Source organism: Salvelinus alpinus, chromosome 8, assembly GCF_045679555.1.
Source record: "Salvelinus alpinus chromosome 8, SLU_Salpinus.1, whole genome shotgun sequence".
NCBI lineage: Eukaryota > Metazoa > Chordata > Actinopteri > Salmoniformes > Salmonidae > Salvelinus > Salvelinus alpinus.
Window position 1 is genome coordinate 37711074 of NC_092093.1, and position 27684 is coordinate 37738757.

The 27684-nt window shown below is 41.6% G+C and overlaps 1 protein-coding gene across 1 annotated transcript; it reads right to left on the reverse strand.

Moving 5' to 3' along the window:
- Positions 1 to 27092, reverse strand: znf292b (zinc finger protein 292b). Its single transcript, XM_071412236.1, has 8 exons — positions 26906 to 27092; positions 9969 to 10123; positions 9567 to 9645; positions 9160 to 9295; positions 8767 to 8969; positions 8129 to 8265; positions 7761 to 7902; positions 1 to 7580 (listed from the first exon to the last, which is right to left on the reverse strand). The coding sequence occupies exons 1-8, from the start codon at positions 27062 to 27064 to the stop codon at positions 579 to 581; spliced, it is 8013 nt and encodes a 2670-aa protein (XP_071268337.1). The 5' UTR covers positions 27065 to 27092; the 3' UTR covers positions 1 to 578.
- Positions 27093 to 27684: the final 592 nt, after the last annotated feature.

Genomic DNA, 27684 nt, shown 5'->3' on the forward strand with positions numbered 1-27684 from the left:
TATAATAAAACTTTTATCTCAATTAAGTTAGACTGCTGGTGGCAGTAATTGATTCAAAAAACAATATGTACACACAACATTGTCTACATACAAATTAAAATATACAAGGCATGTTGAAACAACATTCACAAACTATACACAAAGTCACATTCCATTTTTTTTGAAAGACCATTTCATTAAAAGTCCCATGGGGATACTTAACATCCGTTATGTTTTTTCCCCTCCATTTAAAATGTTGTTTGCAAAGGCCATACAATGTGCTGGGAAGCTTCATAAATACAAGCATGCTTAATTTATCCTACCCCATAACATCATATAAAATGAGCTCAATATATACACTGTATAAGAAGGATTTTTACAGACTCAAGGTTACAGTAAATAACTTGTATTATTGTATATTTTTAAAACAACTTTCACATAGTCCACTAAAAAAACGATGGATTTATATTTTGCAGTGAAAAATGAATATTGTTTTGTATTATTGTTTTGGGCACCATTCAGCTGCAGGTTGAAAACCGTTCTAATCCTGAGTTACCGTGTTTCGACAAGCAAAACATTCAGTTGATACTAATCGCAATCTATTTTTCTAATATCACTGTGGGTCGCATTTCCTGGAGCTGCTTTAGCAGAATATCAGCAACGTCTGAAAAGGCTTTGTCTACTACAATTTTCACATTGTTAAGAGATGTCAGCTTCTGAGGGTTCCTGAACTCAAGGGTATCAAAGCCTTTTGGGTAATGCAAATATGCCTCTGACCTTTTGCACAACACTGTAGCGTTCCCTAGTTGAATCCTCTTCTTTACAGAATTTTTAGGTGGGTTTGACTGCTCCAAGAACTTTAAGAAAGACATCTCGAATCCCATGGGCTTAAAGGAGGTCAATGTTTCACTTTGATCGTTCATTTCATCCTGGGTAAGGACAGTGCTAGAGGAGTCGTAGTCTGATCCATTTTCTCCACAGTAAACTGCATTACTCCTAGTCAGTCTGGACACTCTCTTGCGTTTGACAATTTTTTCTAAATTACTTTTCCGTGGTCGCCCTCTCTTGCGTTTCACCACCACAGAGCTATCAGATACGGTTTCTGAAGTTTCATCATACGAGGGTTTGGTGTCAGACAGTCCGCCCTGCCCCCTTCTCCGTAAGGCGGGTTTTGAATACTCATCATACTCACTTCCTTCTAGGCCCGTGTCTGCTGTGTCCTCACTGTCGGATATCTCGGAGGTTGTCTCAGACTTGGAGTCATCGCTCCTGGCAGACCGAGGGTTCCTACGTCGGGGGTATTTCTTGCAGAATATGAAGTGGCTTCTCTGCTCTTCTAAGTATCGCTCGGACAGTCCGTGCCCCATGTAGTGCTTCATGATGCTCCGTTCGGACTTCATCACTGAATCACAGCCCTTTATCATGCAAGGGTATTGCAAGGTGGACTTCTTTATGCACATCGCAGATGCTTCATCCTTAGTTTTCAAGGAAGGTTTTCCATATTTAGTCCAATGATTTTTTTCCGTCTTGTCAGTTTTCTTTTTGTCACCTCCCTTCTCTGTAATCTTTTTGTTGCTCTCTATGTTTTCTTTCCCATCACTTGATTTAGTCAGTTGGTAATGGGAATTCTTGGAGCTGGGTTTCCCAAGATCTTCACTTTTCTGTTGGCTCATCAGTTGGAGTTTGTAAAGGTCATGATGCTTTTTCATGGTGTGCCTCAGCAGGTTTGACTTTGTAGCATAAGCGTGGTCACAGCCATCAACATCACATTGGAACATCCCATCCACAGATTCCATTTTGGATAGTTTTGCCTTGTCGTGTTCTTTTTCAATATGTCCTATATACTTCCAGAAAGCAGTGAAGGACGTTGTGCACCCTTGCTGATCACAACTGAATCTGCCTAGGTTGATGTTGGACATTAGAGATCCTGCTTTATCCAGGCTGAACTTGTGAAGCTGGAGGTAATGCTGTAACAGGTTGGGGACATCTTGGAATACTCTCGAGCAGTCGCTCACTTGACATCGGAATTCCGTTAGCTGGTTGACTTCACCCTCTGGTTCCTCATCCATAACTCTCTCCTGCTTGATGTCTTTTTTCTCAGCCGGTTCATCATTTTGAATTTCACACGTGGACAGAGCAGACTGATGGACAGCCCTGTAATGGAGGATTAAATTATGCTGAATGGTGAAGGCTGCTGCACATCCTTGATGAACACAGCGATATGGCCTGTATGGACTGAAAGCATTATTTGCCTCAGACTTCTTCTCTTTAGTCTTCTTGGAAATGTCAACTTTAGGCTTTGGTCCTCTCTGCTGCTTGACTTTGGGTGACGTTTCTAGCGAGGGACCACAAACCTGAAGGGGATCTGACGAAGCTGGTGTCATTGAAGCAGCTCTGTCTGTCAGATAGCCTCCAGACTGTTGACTGTAATGACTAGGCATAGAAGGAACTGGTATGTTTTGTCCGTTTGACCATTGATCTGTATCAGGAGCAGTCATTAAGGGGACTTGGGGTATTGTTGAGCAGTGTGCATTCATTTGATATTCAGACGTTGGCATCAACGGAGTCACTGTCTGATCATGCATGGGTATCCTTTGCATTGGCTGCATTCCCATGGAGAGACTGTTATCATTAAATCTCGAGTTAGCCATGCCTCGAGAAGTCTGCTGTTGTGAGTGGTATTCTTGCTTTGTCCTTTCTCCTGAAGCAAACAAGTTGTTTCCAGTCCCATCCTGATTTTGGTTAACATCCGGGAGTGAATATTGACGTGTAATATCCTCTGTTATTGAGTGGGGAGCTGTGACCATCTGACCAGACAAAGGAGGATCTGAATGTACACTTGGCTTATCGTCGTTATTAACAAATCCAACCGTGTTGCTTGACTGGCACTTCATTTTTAGTTGAGCAATCTCCTGCTGTGTCAATCTGTGAGCTGTCTGACAGTGTGCCCTAAGGTTTGAATTCCGGGTAAAATTTTTATCACACATTTGACAAGAGAATGGAGCAAATTTCCCATGGTCTTTCTTAATCAAATTGATCATCTCATCGGTGTAATTGTGAGTCTTGGTGAGGTGTTTTAAAATGGCACATTTTGTCATGGTCCTGTAAGTGCAGTTGTCACTCTCACAGGCAAACGGCTTCAAACAGCCGTCAGGAATCTGTGTGTCCTTCTCTATTAAGACGTTAGGCCTGAATGACTCAGTGTCATTGGAAATATCAGTGCCGTTAGGTTTTGTGGAGGAATACGTTGGAGCAATATCACAGACCTGTTTGTCTAAGTCTAGCCTCTCTAATGCAGTCTGAATGTCCAACATCCAGTGCTGTTGGTTTACTGGTGTTAGATTGGGACCAAGATCAACATCATTTGCAACAATGCTGGTAGGTGCAGTAGCCTCATGGTGTTGAGAGGAAGCCTCTCTGAAATTAGTGAAACTCTGCATGGATGCGGTTCCGTTCATTTGGGCAGAGGACACAGAGGGGATTCCGTGATCAATCGTCGTGGAAGGCTGAGGACTTTGATGAGCTCCAAAATGTTGTACAACATTGGTTACTGGATTGGATGACACCGGACTCAAACTGGAATTTGTGTCAGTGCTGCTTGCCTGCGATAAACTGCTTCTTCTTTGGAAGTCTCCAGTTAAAATCTGTTCACGCAATCTTTTCTTGACATTCTGTTCTGTACTCTTCCTCTGTGTCTCTGCCAGTTCACTACTTGTTGCTGCTGAACTTTGTTGAGGCGGAGGGTCTGGTGAAGTGATCTGCAACATGGGGTTTGTCATAAGATTTTGTGCCAAACTGGCCATTGCAGCCAGAAGTCCATCATTAGACAGCCCTCCTGAATTGGAGACAGAATCAGAAGTTCCCTTTACTTCTTTCATCTTCGTTAGTGTTTCTGATCTGAGTAAATGATCAATATGGTCAGTGGGAAGTCTGTGAAGTGAGACGGTGGGGTTGTTTTCTGCAAGCATCTGAAAGAGAAGTGGATCAGAGAACGCACTGCTTCCAAATCCAGGGTCACATGACTGTGGAAGATAACCATCTCTATAAGACTCATTTTCATTCTTCACTTGGATATTTCCTGTGTGCTGTATAACTGTACTTTCTGGCAAGCGTCCACCAGGTCCGTAGGGGCAGCATGCATTTTGGAATGTTGGCTGGGGAATTGCTAAGGGCTCAAACACATTGGGAATATTTGGAGTATCCATAATTTGTTTAAGAATGTCATCAGGTTGTTCGCCATCATTTGCAAATGGTGCAGTAGGGTTATACAGTGAAGATGGCGGGGGCTGAGTATTGAGAAGTTGCTCTGAATTCAGAAGATCAAGAAATGATGAAGGCAAGTCTGCTGTCAGGAGTTCAGTCTCATCAAAAGCTTTGCAGTGTGCACGCTTGGATAAATGGCCTCCAAGTGATTTGGGATTTGTAAATCCTCTACCACACCTAGAGCAAATGAATTTACCATCTTTAATAATGGCAGGCCACTTTGTTCTTTTGTTACGCTTTACTTTTTTGCCCATCTGATTCTTTGCATCTCCAGAGTTTATCGTGACATCTTGAGATTTACTGTTGCTTTTTGCTAGCAAGTTTCCTGCAGGGGCAAAGTGGGATTCCATGTTGGTTTTCTGCAATCCTCTACTTTTAGAACCTGGATTATTTTGAGACTGTGGTTTGTAGGAAGGTGCAGCATTTTCCAGTTGATTTGAAAGACTTGAGTCTTTCAGAATGTCCATGTAAGACGGGAAAACAGGCTGGAGACCATTATCCATAGGTGATGGTTGGAGTGACTCTGCTGGTCTTTCCATATTAGATCCCATCATATGACGGGACGGAATAACATAAACATCCATTCCTCCACCGGCAGCATCCATTTGTGGCATCCCTTGAATGTTTGAAGGGTATACTTGGGAGGCGTAACAATTCTGGATTTGGTCGTTTCCCGGTGTTTGTAGCCATGGCATACTAGGTGGTGCATATTGATTGGGGTTGTTTCCTAGCTGGGAGAGTACAATTGGATCTAAGATGTTGTCCATTTGATTGGGAAAAGCCTGGCTTTGGACAGCAGCTGAATGGGACGCATAGGAGTGGTGTGAGTTTGGGTACTGGGGTGGCTGAATGACATTCTGCCTATGAACTGGGACTGGGGCAACATTAGCCTGTTGATGTTGTAGTGGAGCAACATAGTTATGGTTCCCAATCAGAGGCACACTCGATGGGGTAGCTTTCCTGGCCTTTTCAACTTTTTCTTGTTCCCTGATTTTTTTTTTAGCAAGTTTCCATTCTGTATAAAACTCTGCGTGAACTGCTTTCATGTGCTTGGTAACACTTTTGTAGGAGCTGTAGTTGCGATCGCATGTCTCCAAAGCACAGTGGTGTCTTTCTTTCTGTCCTTGGGGTGGGGCAAGAGCCGTTGGTAATGGGTGTTGCTGTGGGGCAGGAGTGCTTGGTAATGGGCTCTGCTGTGGGGCAGGAGTGCTTGGTAACAGGCACTGTGTTATTGAATTCTCTGTTCTGCAACCAGTGGCTGGCAAATGAGTGACTAGTGGAAGAAGTGTATGAGATGCATATGGGAGAGTTTGAGGCATTGGAGTTGACAGGTAATTGGAGGTCTGGCTTGCTGCTGACATGTTAACAGACATGTGTGGATGCTGTTGATGTTGTACTTGCACTGGTACTCTGTAGTCCGAATTGTAGTTCCTGGATCCATAACTGCCCCCTTTCAGCAAACCCTGGTCCTGACCTTGTAACACATTTGGCTGTAAGGCAAGGTGCAAATCCCCAGTATCTTGGTATGAAGCTAATGGATTATGTGGCTGTGATTTGGGTCTCATATAGTCATATGCAGCCACCACTGAGGGGTCTTGGGGTCTACGTCTCAGTTGATTTGGGTCGTGCATTTGTGCATTTCTGGTCGACCGAATCACAGAGCTTTCTGAACATGGGTAAAGTTCCTTTTCTTGCGGCTCACTGTTATTCATGTATCGTCGATCATTCTGAACAGGACCTTGAGAAGCGCTCAGCAGGTTGTGTATCGAGTGCTTCACCGCAACAGATGCTGGTGGATGAGAAGCCTCAACCTCCTCTGAGAAGGAAGCCTGATCAGAAAGCATCCTCTGGTCCAGAGAATGAGAAAGGTCGGAGTCTGTGGCTGGGTCTTCCTCCTCTTTTGTGACATGTTCTTCCTTGTGCAGATCCAACTGTGACTGAGAATGGAACACTTTCCCACAGTTAGGGACTTTGCAGGTGAACGTTTTGTAATGCTGTGACTCATGGTCGTAAAGCTTATAGGCTTCATTGAAAATCTTTCCACATCTAGGAAACATGCATCTGGCTTTAAATATGACATGTTCTTCCCTGTGTACAAGCAGCTCTGTGTTGGATAGGAAGCAGGCCTTGCAGTTCAACTGTATGCAAATGTACGGTCTGACACCACAGTGCACTTGCAAATGATCGTTAAGGTGGGTGACATTAACAAACTGGCGACGACAATATTGACAAATCACCTTTTTGCTCTGCATTTCAAGGAAGCGCTTGGCTTCATCGTTTTCTCCATGTGCTTTCACATGGACAAGAAGATTTCGGAAATACTTGAATCCCTTTTTGCAGTTCGCAATAGGGCATGTGTTTTCCTCAGTGCTGCTTTCTGTCTTAAGTCCAGAGACTTTGGTCTGAACCATTTCTGTCTGAAGCGACTGCCCATTGTGTTCTTGAGATTCGCCATTTGCATCTTTTGTCCAAAGTTGATTTTCAGTCTTAGCTTTCAGAGCCGCTATAACAGGAGCAGCCGTTTTGGGATTAGCCAATTTTTTATTTGTTTTAATTGCAGCTAGTCTTTCCTTGCATGATAGCTTTACGTGTGATGCCACGTGTGGTTCCAATGTGTCTTTTGAGGTGAAGGTCTCAGCACATATCGGGCAGCTATAAAGTCCATTTTTGTAGTGAGTCTGAGCATGACGTACAATCCTGTGACCCAGAAACTCCTTGTCACACAGAACACAGTACTGCATATATGCCTGCCAGTTTCTAAACCTGGCCGAGATGAACCCTTTCTCTCTCAGTTTCTTTGTCTCTCGGTTTTTCTGTCTTTTATCGGCTATTTCATTCAGTTCATGTGTGGTGTCAATAAAGCAGTCTGTGACGTCTCTGAATCCTTCCTCACCCTGGGCTGTGTCCTCCTCCTCAGTGGCCTCTGGGCTCTCATTGTCATTCAGCAGGTCAATGGAGGACACAATGGAGGCCTCCTTGCCCATAAGGGTCAGGCAGTGACGCTTCAGTGTCTTCCAGTCCCAGAACTCGGGGTCAAAAGCCCACTGGGTCTTGAACACCAGCAGAAGCTCACAGCGGAGCGAGTTGGGCACGGGAAGATTCTCTTCCTCCAGCTTCTGGTCTGGTTCGTTGTAGAGAGTCTCCACGGCGTAGTAGGAGTCCACTGTGGGTTCCAGGAGGAACTCTGTCAGCTGGCAGGCGCGCTTTACCTCCAGATCAGTGGGCAACAAACAGGAGATGGTTTTGCAAATGGTGGCCTTGGTGTTTACGTCACTTGATTCCAACTGTAGAGCCCGTATGCACATGTCAACGCACACTGGCAGTCCAACCTTGTCCAACTGTAAAATAAACAAAAAGGGATATTCTTTGAGTCTCACTGAATTTCAATTGAATATGAATTCAACAAAAGAGTAGATAGCAAGAAGGTGTAGAGTGCTGAGTATACAATGTTCATGTTTATTTGTATCTGCATGCACAACACTGAACAAAACCATTTATGTATCTGGAATGAAGCTTACTTCTGATTGAATGACTTTGATGAGGAAGAGGATGTGGAAGACTGTTTTGGACAGCAAGGACATCTGACGACATCTGTCCAGGAAAGTCTCTTCAGACGACTCTAACCGCTTCAGCAGTTTGCTCCAAAACAGTGTCAGCTCCCTTGAGGAAATAAATAATAATCGTGATATAATTCTATAATTTATCTGAAGAGAGATTAGATTACAGTAAAGTACAGACAATGCTTTAAAATATATATATATATATTTTATTTTTTAAGTTAAGTAGGAAGGATTAATAACACAATATTCATACATTGCATATGTCAAACAGAGATAGAAGGGCTTCAATAAGGCAGGCTTTGACGTATGAAATGTTGCAGTGTTACCAGGCACAGTAAGTGTCTCCTTGGAGAAGCTGTCGTGTCAGAAAGGCCGAGCATAGGCTGAAGGCTCCCCTCTCATCCCCTTCTGACTCCAGGTTACAGATCATTTCTAGTGCATCGCGGCAATCCACGTTGGAGAGCTGTGTGGAGAAAAAAAAAGCAAGAGTAATTGCATTCAAAACATATTTCACTGTCCACTAGATGTCTGTGGTATCTAATAGCTTCCTTAAAGCTAAGATCCGCATAAGGTAAAACAGCGCCACTGGTCGTCCCAGGCACATTTGTAATAGTTTTTTAAATTTTATTTAAAATAAAACATTTCAACGGGGCATCCTGAAAAAAAGAAAAAAAAAAAAAAGACAATCATAGTACATACTCTAGTTGTATCGTATGTGCAATGATGTCCGAGAACAATAAAATGGCTTAGCTCTTGTAATATAGCAAACGGACGTGGCAGTTTCACCGCTACTGATTCCAGCTTTAAGCTGCCATGAACATTTCAATATTTCCATGCCCTCTTGTGGATGATATCCTCAATTTCGTCCAGACCGAGCAATTCTGAATGATGCAATGAAAACACGGGCCTGACAGTTAAACACTGAAAAACATTGTTTTTTTACAGACTGCCCCAAGTAACCTACCTCCTCCATTAGTGGTTCCTGTGCTGAAATGGCACACAAGCAGACAAGATACATCTGCTTAAAGTGCCCTTTTCCTTCAAACTCAGGATACTCTGCACATGCTTTTGCCAGCAGTGCAGCCCTCTCCATGTAGTTCTCCTTGATAAGGTGCTTTACTCTCAGCTCCAACAGAATGGGTCCTTCCAGTTCAAGGAACTTATGAACTAAAGGGAATGATGGGGATATTCAGGTTCAACGATAACACAAATATCATTGTTGTATAAAATACGGGTTCAAGACTTGAATAACAATGCAGGGGGCGTCCCAAACGGCATCCTACTTTCTACATAGTCTCGAGCACTATATAGGGAAAAGGGTGCAATTTTAGATGCAGCATATTAAAAGAACGTTCACCTTTCTCTGTTTGTGGCGACTCGTTAGAGAGGAGACTGCGCAGGGTGCCGTTGGTCCACACACCAGTCTCCTGGGCCACGGTAGACAGGAGGGACAGCTGTGTGATGCCATTCTCCTGCAGCTGGGATTGGGCTGACTGCAACACAGGATTCACTCTGACACTTTTCCCATCACAGTAAGTACTTTTAGAAGCAATTATGCATTTAAAAATGGTGCAGCCAAGCAACACACACAATATATTATGTAGTAGATCTCTTAGACAAAATTATAATAACGTCCTGAACAGATAAAGTAACTCATTCAGAAATCCAGTAATTCTACAGTAAAACAAGGGTAGTTGACAAGATATCTCACTGAACATAAAAATAGAAACATTTCACCCTCTGTATGACAATTTTGCACTTTACCTGAACAGATGATTGGAACTCTTCCCACAAGACACCTGGGAAGTGTTCTGGAAGGGAGAGCAGCAGCTCCACACAGCTCCTGTACAATCAATAGGGAACTAAATGAGGCAACCCAAACAGCTAACTTCATGATGACTAAACCCTTTGAAATCTTGAGCAGTGACTTAAACATGATCATCTGAAGAATAAAGCCAGGTCTGACTTGTAATAATCAAGAATAGTAAAAAAGCACAATAAAAAAAAATAACTGGGAGGAGGTATTAGCTACTTTAACCAATGTTTATTTTCTACATGTAGGGTGTATAATGAGGTTCGTCTAAAAAATGTCACGGGTAATAATCTTGCAAGCACACGGAGAACAACAAGCACATTAAACCCCTCCAATAAGACGGGTGAACTTACAGTGAGAGCCTTCCAAGTACGAGGGGAACGTTTTCACATTGGGAGGAGAGGCAGGGGGAAGCCTGGGCATAGCTCAGCAGAGCCACTGTGTACACCTCCACCAAGGGCAGTGGGTCCTCCTCCATCCTCCATCGACCAGCATACTCCACCAGAGTCTAGAGACAGAGAGAGAGGTGGGGAAAGGTTACACCCACACAGTCAGTTTTCCAGAATCTACTAATAAAGCTACAAATGCAGAGGTTTGATATCATTAGATGTAATATAGCACATCCCACTCTACTGACGAAAGCAATTTGCAACAGGACGGGGACAATTTGCTACGATTAACCTATAAAAGTTTGTTGTAGCCGACGTGAAATTACAAGCAGTTGTAATGTACCACGAGAATAACAGACGGCGCTAAGCTACCAACCACATAATGGCGGATGTGGTCTAGCACAACTTGAAGCAATGTTTCGCCCATGGTACAGAAAAGGTGTCTAGCCGCTTTCCAATGCATAGAATGGAAGTGACAGCCTGTAACACTGACCACACACAGAAGATATGTGCTATTGAAATTACCACAACTAAAAATACACGTGAACTGGAGATATTTTTACATCACTGGTCAGAGGGCAACCTGCAAAACAGTCAGCTACATTTTGGAATGTTGTATTTTGATACAGGGTTTCTCAAAACAGAAAGAGAAAGGAACAGTACAAAACCAAAGATATTGAACGGTTTTAAGCAATTGATCGCGTCATCGTGTTGACTATAAACTTTTATACTAAAATGACCAATCTGCGGTAAAAAGGATTGTAATTCCCCCCAATTCGATGTGGTCAAACTGTCAGTTTGTGTAATGTAGTAACACATACTGTCCACATCATGGAAAGTAGTAATATACAGTGCATTCAGAAAGTACTCAGACCCATTCCCCTTTTGTTACGTTACAGCCTTATTCTAAAGTGGATTAAATAAAAAATGGTCCTCAATCTACACACAATACCCCATAATGACATGTGACAACAGGTTGAGAAATGTTTGCAAATTACAAATAAAAAACAGAAATAACTTATTTACATAAATATTCAGACCCTTTGCTATGAGACGCGAAATTGAGCTCGGGTGCATCCTGTTTCCATTGATCATCCTTGAGACGCTTCTACAACTTGATTGGAGTCCACCTGTGGTGAATGCAACTGATTGGACAGGATTAGGAAAGGCACACACTGGTCTATATAAGGTCCCACAGTTGACAGTGCATGTCAGAGCAAAAACCTAGACATGAGGTAGAAGGAATTGCCCGTAGAGAGCCGAGACAGGAAACATTTCTGCAGCATTGAAGGTCCCCAAGAACACAGCGGCCTCCATTTTAAATGGAAGTTTGGAACCACCAAGATCTTCCTAGAGTTGGCCGCCCGGCCAAACTGGGCAATCGGAGAAGGGCCTTGGTCAGGGAGGTGACCAAGAACCTGATGGTCATACTGACAATAGAGGTCGACCGATTAATCGTCATGGCCAATTAATTAGGGCCGATTTCAAGTTTTCATAACAATCGGTAATCGGCCTTGTAGGACGCCGATTATGGCCGATTACATTGCAATCCATGAGGAAACTGCGTGGCAGGCTGACCACCTGTTACGCAAGCACAGCGTCAAAAGGACCTTGTGGCTGAAATGAGCCAAGGTAAGTTGCAAGCTAGCATTAAACTTATCTTACAAAAATCAATCAATCTTCACATAATCACTAGTTAACCTAGTAATATCAACCAGGTGTAGTTAACTAGCTTGTCCTGCGTTGCATATAATCAATGCGGTGCCTGTTAATTTATCATTGAATCAAAGCCTACCTCAACTTTTCCAAACGTGTGATGATTTAACAAAAGCGCATTTGCCAAAAAAGCACATTCGTCGCACAAATGTACCTAACCATAAACATCAATGCCTTTCTTAAAATCAATACACAAGTATATATTTTTTTTTAAACCTGCATATTTAGTTAAAATAAATGCATGGTAACAGGCAATATTAACTAGGGAAATTGTGTCACTTCTCTTGCGTTCAGTGCAAGCAGAGTCAGGGTATTTGCAACAGTTTGGGCCGCCTGGCTCGTTGCGAACTGTGTTTTTTCCTAACAAAGACGGTAATTAATTTGCCAGAATTTTACATAATTATGACATAATATTGAAGGTTGTGCAATGTTACAGCCATATTGGGACTTAAGGTTGCCACCTGTTCGACAAAATACGAAATGGTTCCGTATTTCACTAAAAGAATAAACGTTTTGTTTTCGAAATGATAGTTTCCAGATTTGACCATATTAATGACCAAAGGCTCGTATTTCTGTGTTTATTATAATTAAATCTATGATTTGATATTTGATAGAGCAGTCTGAGCAGTGGTAGGCAGCAGCAGGCTCGTAAGCATTCATTCAAACTCTACTGCGTTTGCCAGCAGCTCTTAACAATGCTTGACTCACAGCGCTGTTTATGACTTCAAGCCTATCAACTCCCGAGATTAGGCTGGCCTAAAGTGCCTATTAAAACATCCAATAGTCAAAAGGTATATGAAATACAAACGGTAGAGAGAAATAGTCGACGTGTCATAATTCCTATAATAACTGCAACCTAATATTTCTTTACTGGAAATATTGAACCACCAGCTTTCATATGTTCCGAGCAAGGAACTTAAACATTTGCTTTTTTACATGGCACATATTGCACTTCAACACTGTGTTGTTGCGTTATTTAAACCAAATTGAGCATCTTACATTATTTGAGACTAAATAGATTTTCTTAATGTATTATATTAAGTTAATAAGTGTTCATTGTTCATTCAGTATTGTTGTAATTGTCATTATTTCAAATATATATATATAGTTACACACACAATTTTCAACCTGAGATATATATACACACAGTTGAAGTTTACATGCACCTTAGCCAAATACATTTAAACTCAGTTTTTCACAATTCCTGACATTTAATCCGAGTAAAAATTCCCTGTCTTAGGTCAGTTAGGATCACCACTTTATTTTAAGAATGTGAAATGTCAGAATAATAGCAGAGTGAATTATTTCTTTCAGCTTTTATTTCTTTCATCACATTCCCAGTGGGTCAGAAGTTTACATACACCCAATTAGTATTTGGTAGCATTTGCTTTTAAATTGTTTAACTTGGGTCAAACATTTTGGGTGGCCTTCCACAAGCTTCCCACAATAAGTTGGGTGAATTTTGGCCCATTCCTCCTGACAGAGCTGGTGTAACTGAGTCAGGTTTGTAGGCCTCCTTGTTCGCACATGCTTTTTCAGTTCTGCCCACAAATTTTCTATAGGATTGAGGTCAGGGCTTTGTGATTGCCACTAATACTTTGACTTTGTTGTCTTTAAGCCATTTTGCCACAACTTTGGAAGTATGCTTGGGGTCATTGTCCATTTGGAAGATCCATTTACAACCAAGCTTTAACTTCCTGACTAATGTCTTGAGATGTTGCTTTAATATATCCACATAATTTTCCTGCTCATGATGCCATCTATTTTGTGAAGTGCACCAGTCCCTCCTGCAGCAAAGCACCCCCACAACATGATGCTGCCACCCCCGTGCTTCAAGGTTGGGATGGTGTTCTTCGGCTTGCAAGCCTCCCCCTTTTCCCTCCAAACATAACGATGGTCATTATGGCCAAACAGTTCTATTTTTGTTTCATCGGACCAGAGGACATTTCTCCAAAAAGTACGATCTTTGTCCACATGTGCAGTTGCAAACCGTAGTCTGGCTTTTTAATGGCGATTTTGGAGCAGGGGCTTCTTCCTTGCTGAGCGGCCTTTCAGGTTATGTCAATATAGGACTCGATTGACTGTGGATATAGATACGTTTGTACCCGTTTCCTCCAGCATCTTCACAAGGTCCTTTGCTGTTGTTCTGGGATTGATTTGCACTTTTCACACCAAAGTACATTCATCTCTAGGAGACAGAACGTGTCTCCTTCCTGAGCGGTATGACGGCTACGTGGTCCCATGGTGTTTATACTTGCGTACTATTGTTTGTACAGATGAACGTGGTACCTTCAGGCGTTCGGAAATTGCTACCAAGGATGAACCAGAATTGTGGAGGTCTACCATTTCTTTCTGAGGTCCTGACTGATTTCTTTTGATTTTCCCATGATGTCAAGCAAAGAGGCACTGAGTTAGGCTTTGAAATGCATTCACAGGTCCACCTCCAATTGACTCAAATGATGTCAATTAGCCTATCATAAGTTTCTAAAGCCATAAGTGAAATAATCTGTCTGTAAACAATTGTTGGAAAAATTACTTGTGTCATGCACAAAGTAGATGTCCTAACCGACTTGCCAAAACTTGTTTGTTAACAAGAAATTTGTGGAGTGGTTGAAAACTAGTTTTAATGACTCCAACCTAAGTGACTTCAACTGTGTGTGTGTGTGTATTTTATATAAAATATATAAATAAATAAAAAATAATAAAAATGTAAAAAATATAACTAAAACAAATAATTTAAAAATAGAAAAATAAATCGTCCGATGAATCGGTATCGGCTTTTTTTGGTCCTCCAATAATCTGTATCGGTGTTGAAAAATCATAATCTGTCAACCTATTTCAAGTCTATCAACTCCCGAGATTAGTCTGGCAATACTGAAGTGCTTATAAGAACATCCAATAGTCAAAGGTATATGAAATACAAATGGTAGAGAGAGAAATAGTCGACGCGTCATAATTCCTATAGCTGCAACCTAATATTTCTTTACTGGGAATATTGAACCACCAGCACCACCATATGTTCTGAGCAAGGAACTTAAACGTTAGCTTTTTTACATGGCACATATTGCACTTTTACTTTTCTCCAACACTGTTTCATTATTTATTTGAGACTAAATAGATTTTTTGTGTATTATATTAAGTTAAAATAAAAAAGGGTTCATTGTTCATTCATTATTGTTGTAATTGTCATTACTACAAAAATATATTAAAAATCGGCTGATTAATTGGTATCGGCTTTTTTTTGGTCCACCAATAATCGATATCGGCGTTGAAAAATCATAATCAGTCGACCTCTAACTGACAGTGCTCCAGAGGTCCTCTGTGGATATGGTTGTCCTTCTGGAAGGTTCTCCCATCTCTGCAGCACTCCACCAATCAGGCCTTTATAGTAGAGTGGCCAGACAGAAGCCACTCAGTAAAAGCCACAACAACCTGCTTGGGGTTTGCCAAAAGGCACCTAAAGGACTCTCAGACCATGAGAAACAAGATTCTCTGGTCTGATGAAACCAAGATTGAACTCTTTGGCCTGCCAAGCGTCACATCTGGAGGAAACCTGGCACCATCCCCACGGTGAAGCGCGGTGGTGGCTGCATCCTGCTGTGGGGATGTTTTTCAGCGGAAAGGACTGGGCGTCAAGTCAGGATCGAGGGATAGATGAACGAAGTACAGAGAGATCCTTGATGAAAACCTGCTCCAGAGCGCTCAGGACCCCAGACTGGGGCGAAGGTTCACCTTCCAACAGGACAACGACCCCAAGCATACAGCCAAAACAACGCAGGAGTGGCTTCGGGACAAGTCTCTGAATGTCCTTGAGTAGCCCAGCTTGAGCCCTGACTTGAACTCGATCGAACATATCTGGAGAAACCCGACAACAGCTGTGCAGCAACGCTCCGTTCCAACCTGACAGAGCTTGAGAGGATCTGCCGAGAAGAATGGGAGAAACTTGCCAAATACAGGTGGGCCAAGCTCGTATCGTCATGCCCAAGAATACTCTAGGTGTAGTCGCTTCCAGAAGTGCTTCAACAAAGTACCGAGTAAAGGGTCTGAATACTTATGTAAATGTGATATTTACGTTTCTTTTTGTAATATATTTGCAAAAATGTCTAAAACTTTTTGCTTTGTGATTATGGTGTATTGTGTGTAGATTGATGAGGGGGAAAAACGGTTTAAGCAATTTCAGAATGTTGTAATGTAACTAAATGTGGGAAAGGTCAAGGGGTCTGAATACTTTCCGAATGCATTCAATCATTAGATATGGCAAAATAATGAGTAAAGTAAATTAAGCAAACTCCGATTTGTTAAATAACCACATATCTCTCTCAAAAGTTTAACCATTTAGATTAGGAAAAAAATGCTCCTAAGCACAATTTAACCAGGAGCTCTAGACTAGTGTTCATAGGGTCTGTGCAGCAGGCTGAACGTTTAACCTCACTGTTGTAGGGGGCAGTATTTTCACGTCCGGATGAAAAGCGCGCCGAGAGTAAACTGCCTACTACTCAGGCCCAGAGGCTAGGATATGCATATTATTAGTAGATTTGGATAGAAAACACTCCCAAGTTTCTACAACTGTTTGAATGATGTCTGAGAGTATAACAGAACTCATATGCCAGGCGAATACCTGAGAAAATTCCAACCAGGAAGTGGGAAATCTGAGGTTTGTAGTTTTTCAAGTGATTGCCTATCCAATATACTGTGACTATGGGGTCAGATTGCACTTCCTAAGGCTTCCACTAGATGTCAACAGTCTTTAGAACGTTGTTTCAGGCTTCTACTGTGAAGGGGGAGAGAATAAGAGCTGTTTGAATCAGGGGTCTGGCTGAAAGCCTTTAGTTTAGTCACTCGCTCAAGTTCCTTTTCGTCTGGACTTAGTGCCCGCGCCTTGTGCATTTTGGATTACTGGACTAAACACGCAAACAAAAAGGAGGTATTTGGACATAAATATGAACTTTCGAACAAAACGAACATTTATTGTCTAACATGGAGACCTAGGAGTGCCATCAGATGAAGATCAAAGGTAAGTGATTCATTTTAACACTATTTGTCTTTTGTGACCTCTCCTTCTTTGGAAAATGGCTGTATGGTTTTCTGTGGCTAGGCGCTGACCTAACATAATCGCAAGGTGTGCGTTCGCCATAAAGCCTTTTTGAAATCAGACACTGTGGCTAGATTAACAAGAAGTTTATCTTTAAAATGGTGTATAATACTTGTATGTTTGAGGAATTTTTATTATGAGATTTGTTGTTTTGAATTTGGCGCCCTGCAATTTCACTGGCTGTTGGCGAGAGGTTAACGTGGTTAACGTCCTCTCGCCTATCCATCAATGGAGGAACATGTAGCCTAGCCTATACTAGATGTGTGTTAAACCTCAGTATTGTGGAATAATTCCACAATCTCAGTGCACCTTGGCATAGAAACAGCCTTTCTGAACCACCCATCCCGGATCCGGGATAATTGTCATCAGAAACGCTGACTAGCATAGCGTAGCATAGCGCCACAGGTAAATAATATTACTAGAAAATATTCATATTCATGAAATCACAAGTGCAATATTGCAAAACACAGTTTAGCCTTTTGTTAATCTACCTGTCGTCTCAGATTTTGAAATTATGCTTTACAGCGAAAGCAATACAAGCGTTTGTGTAAGTTTATCGATCGCTCGACAAAACAATAAGTACACTTAGCATCAGGTAACTTGGTCACGAAAATCAGAAAAGCAATCAAATTAATCGTTTACCTTTGATGATCTTCGGATGTTTTCACTCACGAGACTCCCAGTTAGACAACAAATGTTCCTTTTGTTCCATAAAGATATTTTTTATATCCAAATACCTCCGTTAGTTTGCTGCGTTATGCCCAGGAATCCACCGGAAAGAGTGGTCACAACAACGCAGACAAAAATTCCAAATTATATCCATAATGTCTACAGAAACATGTCAAACGTTTTTTATAATCCATCCTCAGGGTGTTTTTCAAATATCTATTCGATAATATATCAACCGGGACAGTTGGCTTTTCACTAGGACCAGGAGTAACAATGGCCGCCTTTCCCTTTTGCGCACTACTCACTCTGAGAGCCCCCACCTATCCACTTACGCAATGTGGTCGTTCACGCTCATTCTTCAAAATAAAAGCCTGAAACTATGTCTAAAGGCTGTTGACACCTTAGGGAAGCCATAGAAAAAGAAGTCTGGTTGATATCCCTTTAAATGGGCAATAGGGATGCATAGGAACAGAGAGGTTTCAAAAACAGGGGTACTTCCTGATTGGATTTTCCTCCGGTTTTCGCCTGCAATATCAGTTCTGTTTAACTCACAGACAATATTAACTTCTTAGAACTAGGGGGCGACATTTTCACTTTTGGATGAATTAGTGCCCAAATTAAACGGCCTCGTACTCTGTCCTAGATCATATGATATGCATATTATTATTACTATTGGATAGAAAACACTCTGAAGTTTCTAAAACTGTTTGAATTTTTCTGTGAGTAAAACAGAACTCATATGGCAGGCAAACTTCCAAACAGGAAGTGAAAATTCTGAAATGGGTCGCTGTGAAAGGCATCGCCTATTCAATTGCCTTATATTTATGGATCTGTATGCACTTCATACGCCTTCCACTAGATGTCAACAGGGAGTAGAACGTGGAATGAAGCGTCTCGCCTGATGTGGGACCGAATGAGAGCCTTTGGAGTGACAGGTCAGGCATATTGCCAGTTCTCGGCCACGCACATTGGGAATGTCATGTCCTTGTCTGTAATGCGTTAGATAGACATGAAGAAATGCTCCGTCTGGGACGTTATTGGATATATATGAGGAAAACATCCTGAAGATTGATTCTCAACTGAGTTTGACCAGTTTATTCGATGTGTAATATCACTTTTTGAAGTTTTCGTTCATTAGCGTAAAGTTCTATGGACACGTGAACTACACATGCTAGCCAAAGTTGCTAATTCGACAGAAGTAATGGACATTATAAAACAAAAAAACTATTTATTGTGGAACTAGGATTCCTGGCACTGCATTCTGATGAAAGATCATCAAAGGTAAGGGAATATTTATGATGTAATTTTGTATTTCTGTTGACTCCAACATGGCGGAGAATGGCTGAGCACTGTCTCAGATTATTGCATGCTGTGCTTTTTACTAAAGTATTTTTTTTTTTTTTATCTAACACAGCGGTTGCATTAAGAACCAGTGTATCTTTAATTATATGTTAAACATGTATCTTTCATCAAAGTTTATGATGAGTATTTCCGTATTTCACGTGGCTATCTGTAATTACTTTCGCTATTTTGGAGCCATTTCTGAACATGGCGCCAATGTAAAACCACGATTTGTGGCTATAAATATGCACATAATCGAACAAAACATAAATGTATTGTATAACATGATGTCATATGACTGTCATCTGATGAAGTTGTTCAAAGGTTAGTGATTCATTTTATCTCTATTTGTGGGTTTTGTGAAAGCTATCTTTGCTGTGAAAAAATGGCGGTGTGTTTTTGGATATTGTGGTGAGCTAACATAAATATATGTTGTGTAATCGCTGTAAAACATTTTTAAAAATCGGACATGTTGGCTGGATTCACAAGATGTTTATCTTTCATTTGCTGTATTGGACTTGTGATTTCAATACATTATATTATATCCCTGTGGCGCTAGGCTAGGCTATGCTAGTCAGCGTTTCTGATGACAGTTATCCCGGATCCGGGACAGATTCAATAAACTGTTTGTTGTGGTGGTTGAGTTACAGACCTGCTGAAGCACTTTCTGATGTCTAGCAGCTATCCTCTCACCTTGTGTTACCTTTTACGTGTCATATAGGGTCGTGTTCTAGCATCTAGCTAGCCTCAGCTCTGGCCTTTATTTCCTGAAGAACAAACGAGGGAGCTCTTACTGGAGTGAACTCTCAATAACTTAAGAAATCTGCAAATGCTTTTTCCACTTGCAGGCTTTTGTTACCGAGCCGTCTGGGACAAAGTGCAGCCAACCACCCAATGCAATGGCGTTAACTTCTTAAGACTAGGGGGCGGTATTTTCGTTTTTGGCTTTCATGTGTGACATGAAAGATTGATTTTTATAGTAATATATTTGAATTTGGCGCGCTACATTTGACGCTACCGTCCCACATATGCCAGAGAAGTTAACAAACTATAGTTTTGGCAATTCGGTTAAGACATCTACTTTGTGCAAGACATTTTTCCAACAATTGTTTACAGACAGATTTCACTTATAATTCACTGTCACAATTCCAGTGGGTCAGAAGTTTACATACACTAAATTGACTGTGCCTTTAAACAGCTTGGAAAATTCCAGAAAATGATGTCATGGCTTTAAAAGCTTCTGATAGGCTAATTGACATGAGTCAATTGGAGGTGTGCCTGTGGATGTATTTCGAGGCCTACCTTCAAACTCAGTGTCTCTTTGCTTGACATCATGGGGGAAAAAATCAAAAGATATCAGCCAAGACCTCAGAAAAAAAGTGTAGACCTCCACAAGTCTGGTTCATCCTTGATAGCAATTTCCAAACGCCTGAAGGTACCAGGTTCATCTGTACAAACAATAATACGCAAGTATAAACACCATGGGACCACACAGCCGTCATACCGCTCAGGAAGGAGACGCGTTCTGTCTCCTAGAGATGAACGTACCTTGGTGTGAAAAGTGCAAATCAATCCCAGAACAACAGCAAAGGACCTTGTGAAGATGCTGGAGGAAACGGGTACAAAAGTATCTATATCCACAGTAAAACGAGTTCTATATCGACATAACCTGAAAGGCCGCTCAGCAAGGAAGAAGCCACTGCTCCAAAACCGCCATAAAAAAGCCAGACTACGGTTTGCAACTGCACATGGGGACAAAGATCGTACATTCTGGAGAAATGTCCTCTGGTCTAATGAAACAAAAATAGAACTGGTGGCCATAATTACCATCGTTATGTTTGGAGGAAAAAGGGGGATGCTTGCAAGCTAGAAGAACACCATCACCCCCGTGGCAGCATCATGTTGTGGGGGTGCTTTGCTGCAGGAGGGACTGGTGCACTTCACAAAATAGATGGCATCATGAGGGAGGACAATTATGTGGATATATTGAAGCAACATCTCAAGACATCAGTCAGGAAGTTAAAGCTTGGCCACAAATGGGTCTTCCAAATGGACAATGACCCCAAGCACACTTCCAAAGTTGTGGAAAATGGCTTAAGGACAACAAATCCAAGGTATTGGAGAGCCCATCACAAAGCCCTGACCTCAATCCTATAGAACATTTGTGGGCAGAACTGAAAAAGCGTGTGTGAGCAAGGAGGCCTACAAACCTGGCTCAGTTACACCAGCTCTGTCAGGAGGAATGGGCCAAAATTCACCCAACTTATTGTGGGAAGCTACCCAAACGTTTGACCCAAGTTAATCAATTTAAAGGCAATGCTACCAAATACTAATTGAGTGTATGTAAACTTCTGACCCACTGGGAATGTGATGAAATAAATAAAAGCTGAAATAAATCATTCTCTACTGTTATTCTGACATTTCACATTCTTAAAATAAAGTGGTGATCCTAACTGACTTAAGACAGGTCATTTTTTACTAGGATTAAATGTCAGGAATTGTGAAAAACTGAGTTTAAATATATTTGGCTAAGGTGCGTGTAAACTTCAGACTTGAACTGTATCACAGCTGCCAGACACAGCTATGGTCAGAGGTCATCTGTATTTAATTTAATTGTGAGCTGCCCAGTGTGCCTACCGTAAACTGTGACTGGACTAGGATTTACCCTGCTATTCTCCTGATCAGCCAGCCTACATGGAGGAGGTCAGTGACCTGACAGTGTGGTGCCGGTACAACAACCTCTCCCTCAATGTCAGCAAGACCAAGGAGCTGATCGTGGACTACAGGAAACGGGGGGCGAGCACGCCCCCATCCACATCGACAGTGCGGCAGAGGAGCAGGTAGAGAGAGATTCGAGTTCCTTGGTGTCCAAATCACTAAAGACTTAAAATGGTCCAACCACACACATAGTCATGAAGACGTGACAGTTCCTCTTCCCCCTCAGGAGGTTGAAAAAGCTACAGCTGTACCATTGAGAGCATTTTGACTGGCTGCATCACTGCTTGGTATGGCAATAGCACCGCCCTCGTTCGCATGGCGCTACAGAGGTTTGTGCGGACAGCCCAGTACATTACTAAGTCGAGCTCCCTGCCACCCAAGACCTCTATATCAGGCGGTGTGACAGGAAGGCCTGGAAAATCGTCAAATACCCCGACCACCCAAGCCATAGACTATTTGACAGCTTCTACCCCCAAGCAATACAACTGATAAGTAGCTAACAAAATAGCTACACAGACTGAGTTCACCTTGTATCTTTATTGACCTTTTATGTCAGTATTTGCACTCTGTGCACTCACAGGGCCCTACACTCTCACACACAGTCACTCCAACACACATACACTCGTACAAAATATGTACATACATTTATACTGACTTTACACATCCGCACACCCACTCACATGAAAGCTGCTGCTACTCTGTTTATCTTACATCCTGTTGCCTAGTCACCTTACACCTATACACTTCTACCTCCATCACTCCAGTATGTAAATAAGCTATTGGAACTGACTTTTTAAATATTTCCTGTATATAGTATGCTTACTTAAATTGTGTATTTCATATTTGTTATTCCTCGTGTTTCTATCTTTCTACTATTACATTGCCATTGTGATTATTGCATTGTTGGGTTTTGAGTTATCAAGACAGGCATTTCACTATAGTTGTGCATGTGACATTAAAATGTGTAAATCTCTCCATACACAGTCCCTATAAACAGAGAAAATAAAATGCACTGGCCAAAATTCACTTTAACTGGTTGTTTGCCTCACACATCTGTGAGACCAAAATCAAAAGAAAAAGTAACAAATGAAAATAAATCAAATGATCAAGTGTTCTTATTTAGGCTATAGGCTACAATCTTTATTTAATGTAATAGACTTACATCCTTATTCCAAAGGCTCATGGATGGAATAAGCCTCATGTAAACTAGATACATAGAATCCTATTTACCCCTCCATTTTGACCTAGAGAAAGGAGGCAGGAGGGGGACCTGGGCTGGCACTGGCAGACATCTGGTAGAAAGCACACACACTGCCAGACAGTTCCGCCAGACTAAAGGCATCCGCATACTTCAAATCCGAAACAGTTTGTGCATATATTATGACCTTTTATGACATTTCTGTTGGTTTAGTTTTTTGGGCTGTTAGTGCACACATTTTTCCTGAGGCGAGCCAAAGTGCGGTAGCCGAAGTCTACACCCCTTCGTCTGTAATAGGGCAATAGTAGGGATTCTTCAATTAAGTGTTTGTTGTCATTCAACGAGAGACTACTCATTTTCATGCACATTTTTTCACTTGAGAAATACTGCAACAAACATCTTATTTCGATTTAAAAATTGCATGGCTAAGACCCCTCTGCAAAAACGTCTAAATTAATTACAGATTTCTTGAGTAATTTTAGATTAATTCTGACTATTTTGAGGAAGTGTATGCTGGCTACGGTGTCTCAAGAGGGACAAACGTTACTATTGCTGCATTTGACTTGTTTTTCAAGCAAAGGTCTTTTAAGGGAGTAAGCGAGGCACAGACATTCACTTTGGCTTAGCCGAGTTCTGATAGGAGTAAACCGAAACCTAGTATGCAGACGCCTTAACAGCAAAGTGGGATCATCCATATTCATCACACTCCATGCTGAGACCAGGGGCAGCGGCGCATCTCAAATGTCTCCACTCTCCAGACAACACTGGCACAGTGTATCTAAGAACCCAGCTGGGCACCTGGGGAGAATGCTCTTTCAAGGATCATTCACCAAGGTGGTGGTGCATAGTGCAGCCGAGCGTGCTAGGGTGGAAAACAAACAGCCCTCCAACACAGACAGCAAAGGAAAATGCAAAACAATGTAGGCTCTTTGAAAAATAATGCTGTATTATCATGAATCTCCAACAGAGACTTAAAATAACAGATGTTATTTTGTAAAACACACTGCGTTGAATTCAAATGTACATGATTTAAGTGTTAAGATGAAGAACCATGTTGCTCATCTGTTCTCTCTCTCTCTGTCCTTACATCCTCCCACACAGCACAAGGACAGTCATTGCCTCTAGCCACAGATAATCATCCATGCTTGATATTCTACTGTAACAATGGCTGCAACATCAAAGACTAAAAAAACTACACTCAGTAACACATTTCAACAGAGTAAGAAACCGGATGCTAATAAGGTCTGCTACAGTGCTTTTAAGGTGAATTTAGATTAGCCAACTCAGAGGAGTTAAAGGGATACTTCGGGATTTTGGCCCTGATGGAAGTTATAGGTACTTTCGCAAGCCAATGCTAACTAGCGCAATGGCTGGAAGTCTACGGGTATCTGCTAGCAGTACCCCTAACTTCCTTCATACTGGACACAGAGACATAAAAATGGTATCCACAAATTAATCAAAGGCCCTCATTGCCAAAATCCTGAAGTATCCCTTTAAGTACTAGGGATGTAATGATTCACCGATACACATCGGTCCCCGATTCAAAAGATACAAGTGCATTGGTGAAATTAGAAGACGAAAATAGAGATTCATGGCCATGTACACCGGCGTTGGGGTTTGCATTGAAAGAAGGATTGTATTGTGCAGAAAAGAATCCCATATCTACTGTAAAATATGGTTGTGGATCTTTTAGGTTAAGGGGCTATTTTGCTCCCACTGGTCCTTGTTAATTAAGGTCAACAGCATTATGAACTTTACCCGGTAACAGGCTATTTTACCCAAAAACCTGATTTACCTCTGCCAGGAGGCTGAAACTAGGCCGCAAGTGGAACTTCCAGCAAGGCAATATTCCCAAGCACACATCAAAATCGACAAAGAAATCGTTAATTAACCACAAAATCAACATTTTGCAATTGCCATCTCAGTCTCCGGACCTGTGGTTTGAATTTAAGAGGGCAGTCCATAAGCGCAGGCGAAGGATATCAAGGATCCGACTCTGTACGGAGGAATGGTCTAAGATCCCTCCCAGTGTGTTCTCCAACTTAATAAAACATTTTCGAAAAAGGTTCAGTGCCGTTATCCTCACATGGTGAGGTATTGAAAACAAGGCTGCCAATAATTTTGACCCCCATCTTTAAGAAAAAAGAAATATATCTTTCTCTAAGCAATTGTATTTGTATAAAATAATATATATATACTTTAATACAATATAGCTCAGTATTTCAATTTATTTTATTGTCTTTTTCGCTGATCTTTATCGAGGGTGCCAATAATTTTGGACCCAACCGTAGGTGAATGAAAATTCGGAGCATGTCGGGAGTGTGTTTGAGGCCGTTTGTTGAAATTCTCCCGGAGAATCTAATGGTTTGACTTTGACAACTCATGAGTCAATCACCACAGAATTCAGGACATTCCAAAAGCATACTTTTTGATGCCCACCCAGGTGAACTGAAAGCTCATGCAGTGTTAAATTTTATGATTTAATGAAATTTAATTTGGTTTCTCCTCTCCGTAAAATGTTGTGGGTAACAGCGCAACGCATCATATTTGGGGAGACCGGAGATGTGCGTCACATCTTATGACTCTTTTCAACATTATTAGAAAGACCAAGGTCTTGGGTTGAAATCGGTTCCTTTTTATCCTTACATATTATTCCAAAATGGGAACGCTTGCAACGCCAGGGGTTGTGGGGTCACTCATGACTAAGTTGCTTTGGATGAAAGCGTCTACTAAATGGCATATTATTATATTGGCAGTGATTACTAAATCAAACACACTGCACTTGAAAATAATGTATGTAGCCTACAGTCTTAGAAATACCCAGGCTATTTTTGATTGAACAATATTCTTCACAAAATTAAACAGTTTATACTTTATAGACCACTGTTCATGTTTCTGTTACAAAGCAAATGATTACTATTACAGAAATCTTAGGTAAGTATTGGTTTAGCGGATTCAACAACGGTTTAGCTGATTTACCATTGTAAACAGTGTGGTAAAGACTTATGTTCAGGTTTCTGTTACTATGCAAATGATTACCGTGGCAAGCTTCATGCTTACACAACAGAAAAAGGGGCGGCAGGTAGCATAGCAGTTAGAGCGTTGGGCCAGTAATTATATTGATGCGATATGAAAGTAGAGGGATTTCTAGAACCGTACCATAATGGAGAATATAGTCAAGTTTAGATGGAGTACTTGGCCGTTTTGACCTCCAGAGCCATTCGCCCTTTAAACTGAACATGTAAGGTCCTTGAAATAAGGAGTAACGTTAGGCTTCCTTCAGTCCAATATTGGGCTAACCCTGGCCGTTACCCCACTCTCCTAGTGTGCCTCAGGGAGAGTGGGATATGCCCAAATCACAGTTCCAATTCACGCAGTGCGTATAAATACACACTTGTACATTTGTGAAATAGGACAAATCTAAGTACCCACCAAATTATTATAATAAACCAATAGTTACATGAAAGGGCCAGGAAACCAGTGAAGCACCTTCAGTAGAGCGCCAGACTTGACGGGAGAATGTGTTCCACGAAATCAAAACGATCCCTTTGACATGTTGACATTCTCACAGTAAGGTAAACTGGTCATGTGGAGAGGGGTTGGGGGAGTTTGAGAAACAGAATAGCCTAACTAACGCTAAGAAGAAATGTATTTCATACCGGACATTTAGGAACAATGATAACGTTACCAAGCTGGGTAGCTAGTGTTACATTTTTGATAATCCGAGGTAATGCAGGGACACCGTCGCCACATTTATTTGAGACATATCAACAAAAACTGCGGTGTGCAAGGCATATCCCATTACAATAAAAGTAGAACAAAGCAATTTGTTAGCTAACTAATGTCGCTAGTTAGTTAACGTTACTTGATTAACGTTATCATACTAGCTACATTACTAACTAGCTAGGTAGCTACAAAAACGGACAGTCATTGTTATAGTATAGTTTTACCAACAGCAGTATAAATCCCTGCATAAATTATACATGACAAAGCAAGGATGATACACCTAATTGCGTATATGATAATGCAATTATGTCGACACACAGTATGAAAACCAACTCGCTAACGTTAGTCTGATTGGCAACTATCGTTAGCTATGCTAATGTCTGACAGGCTCGAGGGGTTATTTTGGATTGACCAGCACGCACAGCGAAATAAATAACTAACCTGGCAAAAGTCTTGGCAATACTGAGAAGACGACTGAGTCGGAGATTCCGTACTGTTTTTCAGCGCGATTGCTAATTCTTGTAATTTCTCTCGAAGTGCCGTAATCGTTGCACTGCTATGAGTATGTGCGCTGCCTTGTTCGGCCTCTTCGTCCGCCATCTTCACACCCAACTCAGTCGCGTACCACTGCCGCGTACGCAAACAACATGTGACCAGAATCGTTTACGCACTGACGCAGAATCAAGTGTAGTCCACGGCGGGGCACTATACCACTGCTACATTGAAAACTAAGTGGTAGTAGAAGGCTGCGTGCGTTATGTTTTTTGTATGTGCCTCAACTATTCTAAATCAACAAAACTTGAAGACATCAAGTGGCCAAAAAATTATGAACTGGTTCTTTACCATGAGTTTTGTAGATTAGGTTATCAGTTCAAAACATCACTAGTGATTGTATTCATCACCCCTCTGATTTCTAAGCTTCGTGCTGGTCCCACAATTTGTATTTAACCAGGTTAGTCGACTGAGAACACATTCTCATTTACAGCAACGACCTGGGGAATAGTTACAGGGGAGAGGGATGAATGAGCCAATTGTAAGCTGGGGATGATTAGGTGACCATATGAGGGACAGCTTGGGAATTTAGCCAGGACACCAGGGTTAACACCCCTACTCTTACAATAAGTGCCATGGGATCTTTAGTGACCACAGACAGTCAGGACACGCGTTTAACTTCCCATCCAAAAGATGGCACCCTACACAGGGCAGTGTGTATTTTTTTT